Source organism: Rhinichthys klamathensis, unplaced genomic scaffold (assembly GCF_029890125.1).
Source record: "Rhinichthys klamathensis goyatoka isolate OS25496 unplaced genomic scaffold, OSU_Roscu_1.1 h1tg000223l_1, whole genome shotgun sequence".
Classification (NCBI taxonomy): Eukaryota; Metazoa; Chordata; class Actinopteri; order Cypriniformes; family Leuciscidae; genus Rhinichthys; species Rhinichthys klamathensis.
Genome location: NW_026606747.1, coordinates 806,234 through 816,819, shown reverse-complemented (window position 1 = coordinate 816,819; position 10,586 = coordinate 806,234). Strand labels below are relative to the sequence as shown.

The window sequence follows — 10,586 nt, the reverse complement described above, 5'->3', positions numbered from 1 at the left end:
AGTTACATAAATGTATTAATTTGTGCTATTTGTTTGTACTTGTAGGAAATAATTGGTAGACCTTCAGACACTGGGCCCTTAACACCATGTATTCTGTGTGGAGAGGAATTTCCATTTTCCCACTTAAGGGAACACAATAGGACCTGTGCACGGTACTGAAAGTAGTCCTAATGGGGATGTTTGTAAATCAGCTAAAAAGCTTTGTTTTCTCAGCAGTTAATGATGATCTATTCAGGCCAGATGTTGTTTTTTGCAAGTGATTGTATGCCTAACTTTATCAGTGAAAAACTAGATTATTTGTTTTATAAAAGTAGTTCTATTTTTATTATGTTTGGGGAGATATTGCAATATTCCACTGACTGAACACTACTCCACAAGCTGACAATGACAACAATGAAGAGAGCAGTATTTCCTATCATTAAATGATAGCATGGGTTACCTGCCCATGCACTTATTCAGGTGCGTGACCAGAGTGTGAAGGAAAAGGCTGGGATTCTTTTTGCATGTATATTTGTAGCTACTTAAAATGTAGCTCTCTTTTGCTGATGGCTCCAGGATGGGCTACTCTGCCGTTAAGAGAAATTAGAAAGGTGGAATTAAACCAATTTACTATACATATTTAATATTTGATACATTAGTTAAAGTTCATTACACACTAACGGAGATGTGGTATTTTATCCAGATACTAGTGCTGGTAAAACAGAATTGTGACCAAATTCCAGAACAGATATGGTAATTGCATATATGGCTTTTTAGGTAACCAAAGGCATGGCAGTTGTACATGGCTATATTGCCATGTGTGTTATGAGCATTACTGACTAACTGATGATATAATGATTCCCCTCAAGTGAGTTACAGGGTGACAGGACCCAAAACAGGGAGAGGGAAAGTGGGACAGGGACAGCCAGTGCCTCGGCCTCAGCATCAGCCTCACATGACCCAGGGCCAGATGTGGATGAGGGTAGAGTTTCTGTACTTTTAAAGAGTAGTGAAGTTTTATGTTCTTTATTTGTTTTGGAAGTTGAAATATGTCATGCGAAAATGCAAAAACTATTTTGTTCTTGAAATATTCTGAATGCTACCACTGTAGTTGGTCTGCTAATTTCTGTCATTCCATCTCAGCAGGAGCAGCAAGTGCCACTGGAATCCCACCTACAGAGGCCACCATTGATTGTAAGTACATTGCTATAAGGCATGGTAGAGCTAATCATTAAAATCATTAGTCCTGCATGTTTTAGTTAACCCCCTCTCCCCGCATGTTATGAAATTGCTTAAAGGGGTCATATAATGCCATTTTTGTACAAGCTAATATGATTCTTTAGGGTCTAAATTAAAAGTTTGTAATATACTTTAATTAAAAATTCTCATTAGTATTGTAAGAAAACACTTATTTTACCTGGTCAAAAACAGCTCTGTTTTCAGCACGCCGTTTCAGTGCATATGACTTTAAATGATAATGAGCTTTGCTCACTCCGCCCCTCTGTTCTGTGTACACCGTTTGTAACACAATAACCATAACGCATTGTTCATTATAAACGTGGGATTATGAATTATATGGAGAACGTCGTACATAGAAAAGATGCAGTAATGCAGCCTTTCTCAAAGTGGGTGCCGCGGCACACTGGGGTGCCCCCTGACTTTGTCAGGGGTGCCGCCAAAAAATTACGTAGGCTAAAATATATATATATATATATATATATATATTTGAATTTACATAAAATACATTCTTCTTCTTTTTAAACATATGAACGTATTAATAAAATTGTAAATTCATTTTAGATAAATATATATATATATAAAATTAACCATAAAAATCTGTCTCACAAGACCGAAGCAAGACACACACACAACTTGACGCAAGTGACGCAACCCATAGCACCGCGTTATAGCAACAACACCGACCGCGCGAACGCGCGTCACACAGCAACTGCAGGCTCTGACAAACACACATACAAACTATACTATACTTCTGCATAACGTGTCTCTTTTTACAACAAAAATGTGAATTCTGCCGGTATTCAGACAGTCCCATGCATACAGATACAGATCCGGCCTACAATCGCCTACGTAGGCGAAATTTGTTTGACATTTCTTATCGTAAACACAGCCATGTTGAAGCCTGCAGTAATGTTTTTCATTGATGTTATGGCAGTCCACTCTGCTTATTGTTTTTCAAAAATCTTGCACTCCTGTTTGTGATTGTGCACGAAACTTCATGCCAATAAATCATCAGAAATATTGCTGACTTGTGCGCGTCTCAAGCGCACACTTTACGCTCATGCTAATGCCTGTTAGTTGTCCGTGGATTTGCCTATATTTGGCGCTGAAAATGGAAACGTCTTTAGACATGGAAAATCGATTTTACAATCGATTCAATGAACGTTTATGTCTCAAAAATCGATCAGGATTTTTTCACAAAAGTGATAGCCCTGTAAAGTTGTTATTATTATTGTTATTGTTATTTACAGTTCGTATTATGCTCTGTTCATTACTGTTCTGTCTAAATAAACAGGACATTTGCATTTACATTTGGGTTATGCAGTGTTTTTAATTTATATTTTACACTGGGGTGCCTTGAGATTTTATGCACTTTTGAAAGGTGCCCCGACTGAAAAAAGTTTGAGAAAGGCTGCAGTAATGTACCCTGAGTGTAAACCTTAGACTCATTCATCGTGAAGCGATTTGCAAAGATATGAATATTAATATAAAGTTTAATAAAGCGTTACACTCACTTCAGTTGTTCTAGAGGTTCAGCAGGAACACGAATATCTGGTACTGATCCTTTATTCAGGAGCAGCTGCTTAGCAAATCCAGCTTTATACTGATCCTCCTTATAAAGCAGTCTGGTGTGAGAAATGATTCACGCAAACATGAGAGCATTGACGTTGCTCGTGGGGAATATTCCCTTCGAAAACAAACTCAGCCACTGCGTCTTCAGCGGTTCGGATTTAGGAACATTAAAATGACTGTGTTCGTTATTACACCCAAGAACAGAACACCACAATCGCTTAGACGCCATTCTGCTCATAGACAGTGCTCCAGCATATCAACAATGACCGCGCCGGTCCGCGCAGAATATGATTGACAGCTCCCTCACGAGCGAGGGCGGGTCTGTGTTGAAAGGCGCCTGTCAATCAACAATCGGGGGAGGGGCGTCCGACCGTGTGACGTCACACGGTCGAACGGCTCGATTTGAGGCAGGGGAAAACATATAAGGAGATTAAAACAAAAACACTGGATGGATTTTTATCATTATATGATGGTTGTGTACAGGCACTGCCAACACACATTTCAGTACAATCAACTTGAAAAAGTGCATGTACCATTATATGACCCCTTTAACTATGAGATTTGAGACAACCCTTGAACACACGTCATGTCACTTAGTAATTGGTTGTCATTCTATATCAGTAACAACAGGAATTGCACCTGGTCCTGGAATCCCACCTACAGAGGCCACCATTGATGGTAAGTACATTGCTATAAGGCATGGTAGAGCTAATCATTAAAATCATTGGTCCTGCATGTTTTAGTTAACCCCCCCCCAACCCCCCCTCCCCGCATGTTATGAAATTGCTTAAGTATGAGATTTGAGACAACCCTTGAACACACGTCTTGTCACTTAGTAATTGGTTGTCATTCTATATCAGTAGCAACAGGAATTGCACCTGGTCCTGGAATCCCACCTACAGAGGCCACCATTGATGGTAAGTACATTGCTATAAAGCATAGTATAGCAAATTATAAGAACTTGTACCATATGTGACCCGTCACGGAAACCAGGGACACAAGTCGGCAGCACAACTTGCGAGCAAAATGAGAAAGAAGCGTTTTTTTCCAAAATTGGTGATTTCCGCTTTTTTGCAGAATCTGTTAGTTGAGATCATGAAGAAGCCTCTCCATGTTTGAGATAACAGTATTGGTATATTTAAAAGCGTACATTTTGAGGTTGAAATCGGCTTGTTTTTCGGAGATTATAGCATGCAGTAGGGGCGTGTCATTGTCTGTGTGTATTTCCATACTGAATAGCCGCCGGCGCTTTTGCCCCCGCCCCCCAACAGCGTGGCTACTTATTATGCAGCGCTCTGGCCGGCTCTATCTGATATCAAAATTCAATGAAGATCGATGCCGCAAAGATTGTCGCAGACGAGCTGAACCGTGGCAGTTACACCGAAAATGTTTTCGCCGCACTTTGTGGGCTCGGGAAACTGAACCAGAGGTATGGGCGCGGCGCGCGCGCCCTCGGTGCTTGAATACGGCGGCTCGGCTCGCTGACAGCGGTGGCTAACTGTTTCGTATGTGACGTCCCGATTGCTTTGAATGGGGAACGTTTTGTGAACAGGGAACAGACTTAATGGACTGGCAACAATCTCCATAGAACATGAACTGGCACAGAGAATCGAAATAGAGGATGCAGTTAAAACCTTTGCTGCGATGAAGGCCTGCCGTGCGCGTTTCTGAAACGTAAGTTAAGCTTTATTTGCTCCTTAGTCGTTATGTAAGATGCTGAACCTGCTGATGATATAATGTGCTTGCGGACATTTCATTTGTGTGTGTATACGCACATAAGAAAGTGGTGTAAAGAGATTTGCAACAGTAATCTGAGGAGGAAATATGATTATTTGGAAAATTCCTGTCATGACTGCTTAAAGAAAAATGCCAGCAGGCATTTACCTCCTGCATAAACTTTAATATTGTTGACATTTTGGGCACACGCGCGTTGCGCACTATTTGCGTTATATGTAGGCCTATGGCTTATTGGTCTTTGTGTGTTGTTGCTGGTTTTGCGTTATATGTATATGGCATATTGGTCTTTGTGTGTTGTTGCTGGTAAACGTTGCAAATAGAGGGGCAGCACAATTGTTTTTCGCCTAGAGCGGCAGAAGTGCATTCGCCGGTCCTGGGGGTGAGTTTGCATTAAACATTAAAGTTTGTCGTTTTGTTTTAATTCTAAGAACACGTACATGTTATCTCATGTTTAGTCTGTTTAGACCTTCCCATACCTACCTATTGTTATTAGCTAGCTCAGGAAAGAAAAAAAAGCTGTAAAGCACAGGGGGAGCTTTACAGGGGGTATGGCTTATCTAAATGAGATGTAAATGAGCCCTATTGTCACTCCCAGCAGGAGAGAGAGGTGAGAATGCACAATCTTTTGAGGCCGTTTTCTCCCATTTGAGCTTTTTTGAGTTCCTACCTTCAAATGGCCACAACTTCTCCAAATATTATCAGATTTCCACGTGTTACACATCGTTGGAAAGCTTGGAGACTACACTTTCAGAATCTATGAATAACTCAAAATGCCGAAGAACCGACTTGTGTCCCTAGTTTCCGTGATCGGTCACATATGTTCAGGTTTCTCCATGCTGCATCTTCATAACATCACAGAGCTGCTTTTAAAAGGATAATCAAAGATGTATGTACTGTGTGTTTTAAATTGAGCGAGTCAATGTACATGCATAATCTTAAAGGTTCAGTTACTGTTTCCTAATGTAATTTACCCTTTTTTAAGCTTGGGTTACACTACCGGACCCAGAGAAAGCAGCCCAGCTTTTCACACAGGCAGCTCTTGAAAACAAACAACATATGGAGCCCCTCACATTCACCCTGAGTCTCATGGACTCTGAAGAAGAGAGAGACAGAGCGATCATCTCATTATACAAGAGGCCCAGGGTGGAGTGGGCAAGGCCCCTAACTTGCAGATTGATTGGTGAAAATGTTTTACTATTCCTGCAAATTCATAGATATGTGAATTTATAATGTTAGGTCTGTGCAGCTGTGACTTAGATGGTGTAATTTTTCCAAAAACTTGTGGTGTAACTTATAATAAAAGCACATTTTTGACTTAGGTGACTCTGCTATTGGTGAAGGCGTAAAACGGCATGTGCTGTCCACTGTGATGGGAGCCGTCCAGAGTGGTTTCCTTCTGGATGAAAAAAAAGGTATGTCACACTATATTTGTCTTGCATACAGAAGAATGTCTGTGTCTGTTATTTGACAGTTTCTCCATCTGAAGGGAGAGTGCTTCTCTTCGAGGGAGAGAGTGACCACCTTATTCCCTCAACAAGTCAGGAGCTCCTGGAGGGGGATTTATTTGTGACTGCAGGAAGGATGGTTGGTCATTCATTCTTGAATGGGGGCCCATGTCTCACTGGCCTAAGCACAGCAATCATCCATGTACTTTTTGGCGGCAGTCCAGAGATGGCAACCATATCCCTGTCAGACTGTGTGGATCAGGATGTCCGGGATGTCTTGGCACTGGTATGGAGTAACATGTTTTATTTATATAATGTAGTGTTTCCTAACCGGACTATTATCAAATTGTTGTAAAAATGTATTGCCAAGCACCTACTTTTTTGATTGCCTATATTACAAATATTGTATTTGGCTCTTCTGTGCTGATGTCACTGATCAGTTGGAAGGAACCAAGGACCTGTCAGAAGACGACAAATCCCAGATTATCTCTGTGACACTGCCCTGGGACCTGCCTGGTGTCACACTGAACAACAGGTGGTGGCTGAGGGAGAAAATACTGCTTCATGCTGTAAGCTATCTATGATTATGGTCCTTGTAATTTGGCCTGTTCTTAAAGAGACAATAGCATGCTTTTTTTCAGTTAAAGCCCAAAGTACAAACCAGAGGGAGTAGCACTGAGCTAGTCAGTAGGGGAGTCAAAAGGAGCCCTAACATTGTTTCAGACTATGGATGAATAGAGATGAATAAGTTTTGGAATATAAAGCATGTAAATGTATCCTAGTAGACCCCACTGATTTTGTTTAATTTTACAGGTTCTTGGACGGACGACCCAGCAGGTTAAACAAATCCGACAAGGCCTGAAAGACACGGGTGTCTGGGAGTTTTTTAGCTCCAGGCCAGATGATGTGCAAGTCCTATTCCCAAGGGCCTGCAATGCAGAGATCACGCCACAAGTATTGCAAATACATATGTTATATTTAATTACTTTTTTTCCATTTATGTGCATGTTGCATCTTAGTTTATAAGGTATCTGTCAAAATCTATCAGGGTATAGAAACATAATTTCATATAAGTAACTAATTTATTAAATGTTTGGTAGATTATTCTGGACAATATCAACTGGCCAAGGGACGAGGACATCGTCAGCCTGGAGGACCATTGCAGAGTAATGACCTTCCTCCGGAAATTTATAGAGGATGGTACGTTGCTTTTGTTCTGGAGTAAGACTCGCTCTATGTAGTGTGTGAGTGTCAGTGTGTGTGTATCTGTAACGAAGCAGGCAGGAATGAAGCGGAGAGATGAATCCAATTGCAAGCACATTTAATAATAAAACAAACAAAAGAAACTCAGACCAGGAACACAGAAAAAAGCAACCATTACAACATTAAGAACTCACAAGGACTGAACTAAAACACAGGGCTTAAATACAGAGGACCGGGTGAGTGAAACAAGACACAGCTGGGCAATTAACTAAGAACACAGGTGGAAAACATGAACACAAACGAGGAGCGGGAAAACTAGAAAGGACTAAACCAAATACACAATAATGGGGGGAACACAAGACAGACAGGAACAAGACATGAACCCACATCGTGACATAGCCCCCCCCCTATGGGCGGCTCCCGACGCCCATCAAAACAAAAAAAAAATAGTTCAGGAGGGTGGTGACGCGGAGGTGGGATGGATGGCCAGGCCCGCACAGGGGAACGGGACCAGGACATAGTCATGGTGGACCTGGGCCATGGAGCGTGGGCAGACCAGGCTGTGCAGGCGACCAGGGTGGAGCAGGCAGTTCAGGCGGCCACGGTGGAGAAGACCCTTCGGGCGGCCAGGGCGGTAAAGACCCTTCGGGCGGCCAGGGCGGTGAAGACCCTTCGGGTGGCCAGGGCGGTGAAGACCCCTCGGGCGGCCACGGCGGTGAAGACCCCTCGGGCGGCCACGGCGGTGAAGACCCCTCGGGCGGCCACGGCGGTGAAGACCCCTCGGGCGGCCACGGCGGTGAAGACCCCTCGGGCGGCCACGGCGGTGAAGACCCCTCGGGCGGCCACGGCGGTGAAGGCCCCTCGGGCGGCCACGGCGGTGAAGGCCCCTCGGGCGGCCACGGCGGTGAAGACCCCTCGGGCGGCCACGGCGGTGAAGACCCCTCGGGCGGCCACGGCGGTGAAGACCCCTCGGGCGGCCACGGCGGTGAAGACCCCTCGGGCGGCCACGGCGGTGAAGGCCCCTCGGGCGGCCACGGCGGTGAAGGCCCCTCGGGCGGCCACGGCGGTGAAGGCCCCTCGGGCGGCCACGGCGGTGAAGACCCCTCGGGCGGCCACGGCGGTGAAGACCCCTCGGGCGGCCACGGCGGTGAAGACCCTTCGGGCGGCCAGGGCGGTGAAGACCCCTCGGGCGGCCAGGGCGGTGAAGACCCCTCGGGCGGCCACGGTGGAGAAGACCCTTCGGGCGGCCAGGGCGGTGAAGACCCTTTGGGCGGCCACGGCGGAGTAGACCCTTCGGGCGGCCATGGCGGTGCGGCCTTCACGGTCCCATCCAGGGTCCTACTGCACCCCCCCAAAATTTTCTTAGGGGCAGCCATGGGGTCATAAACAGGAACAGACACCGGCGCAGGATCAGCGGCCTCTGGCGCAGGACCAGCGGGCTCTGGCGCAGGACCAGCGGGCTCTGGCGCAGGACCAGCGGGCTCTGGCGCAGGACCAGCGGGCTCTGGCGCAGGACCAGCGGGCTCTGGCGCAGGACCAGCGGGCTCTGGCTCCAGTGTGTGCGCAGCCCACCCACACCACATGGCTGTGGCCATAATGGCCAGTGTTTTGCGGTCACATACGTGGCATGAACGGTCTCTGACTGGGAAGACGTGACATGAACAGTCTCTGGCTGGGCAGTCGTGACGTGAACAGTCTCTGGCTGGGCAGTCGTGACGTGAACAGTCTCTGGCTGGGCAGTCGTGACGTGAACAGTCTCTGGCTGGGCAGTCGTGACGTGAACAGTCTCTGGCTGGGAAGACGTGACGTGAACAGTCTCTGGCTGGGAAGACGTGACGTGAACAGTCTCTGGCTGGGCAGTCGTGACGTGAACAGTCTCTGGCTGGGAAGACGTGACGTGAACAGTCTCTGGCTGGGAAGACGTGACGTGAACAGTCTCTGGCTGGGCAGACGTGACGTGAAGCTCTGGCTGGACGTGGCTGACGTGAAGCTCTGGCTGGACGTGGCTGTCGTGAAGCTCTGACTGGACGTGGCTGACGTGAAGCTCTGGCTGGACGTGGCTGTCGTGAAGCTCTGGCTGGACGTGGCTGTCGTGAAGCTCTGGCTGGACGTGGCTGACGTGAAGCTCTAGCTGGACGCGGCTGACGTGAAGCTCTGGCTGGACGTGGCTGACGTGAAGCTCTGGCTGGACGTGGCTGACGTGAAGCTCTGGGCTGGACGGAACCAGCGGCGAATGGGGCCCTGGGCTAGACATCACCAACCCAGGGTCGAAGAGTGGCCAGCGTGGAGAGTGGTGTCGGGGCTCCTCTCGACCACCTCCTCTACTGAGGCCTCCACGTGTACCACGAAACTTGACCAACCGGGTCCCCTCAAAAGAGTGGCCTCTCCTCCGCTCGGTGGCTGGAGAAGAGACACTGGCGAACATGCTGCTGGATTCAGTGTTGGTGAGTTCTTCTGTAACGAAGCAGGCAGGAATGAAGCGGAGAGATGAATCCAATTGCAAGCACATTTAATAATAAAACAAACAAAAGAAACTCAGACCAGGAACACAGAAAAAAGCAACCATTACAACATTAAGAACTCACAAGGACTGAACTAAAACACAGGGCTTAAATACAGAGGACCGGGTGAGTGAAACAAGACACAGCTGGGCAATTAACTAAGAACACAGGTGGAAAACATGAACACAAACGAGGAGCGGGAAAACTAGAAAGGACTAAACCAAATACACAATAATGGGGGGAACACAAGACAGACAGGAACAAGACATGAACCCACATCGTGACAGTATCGAATTTTTTTCCCCTGTGTGTATTTTTGTAAGGTACTCCGGAAGTCCTGAAGACTTTGCTCACATTCTGGACTGGTTGGGGTGTTGTTTCCTCAAACTTGGAGGTGGAAATCATCAATTGTGCCCTACCACAGTCATCAACTTGTTTTTTTGACTCTGAAGCTGTCAAAGAATACAACAAACTATGAAGACTTTGTTCATGACCTGATGGCAAGCATATCCTCCTCCTACTCTGGATTCGGTCAGATTTGAGCACTGATACAGACACATCAGTCTGTCAGATTTGAGCACCGATGTAGACAAAGGTTCAGATTAATTTAGTTGTATCTGTTCACAAGCACTGGTAGAGACAGCGACACAGCAAGTTCAGATCTCATTTAGTTGTATGTTCACAAGCACTGATAGAGACAGCGACACAGCAAGTTCAGATCTTATTTAGTTGTATTTGTTCAAAGCACTGGTAGAGACACAGACAAATCATTCTCTTCATTTAGTTGTATAGGGTCACAATATTCATAGGTTAAGACAGAAACTTGTTAATCCCAGAACCCCCAACATTTGATGTGCATTGTTTTTGATTCAGCCGTTGTTAACTAAATGTTTTGATGGATACCAGACCA

General features: G+C 46.0%; 1 protein-coding gene across 1 annotated transcript; it reads left to right on the top strand.

Moving 5' to 3' along the window:
• The first annotated feature begins 5,348 nt into the window (after nt 1-5,348).
• LOC130097674 (G2/M phase-specific E3 ubiquitin-protein ligase-like) lies at nt 5,349-7,213 on the top strand. The gene is made up of 6 exons (XM_056264616.1): nt 5,349-5,707; nt 5,847-5,939; nt 6,014-6,258; nt 6,413-6,541; nt 6,786-6,926; nt 7,073-7,213. Exons 1-6 carry the CDS (start codon nt 5,584-5,586, stop codon nt 7,211-7,213), a joined length of 873 nt encoding a protein of 290 aa, XP_056120591.1. The 5' UTR covers nt 5,349-5,583.
• The last annotated feature ends 3,373 nt before the right edge of the window (nt 7,214-10,586 follow it).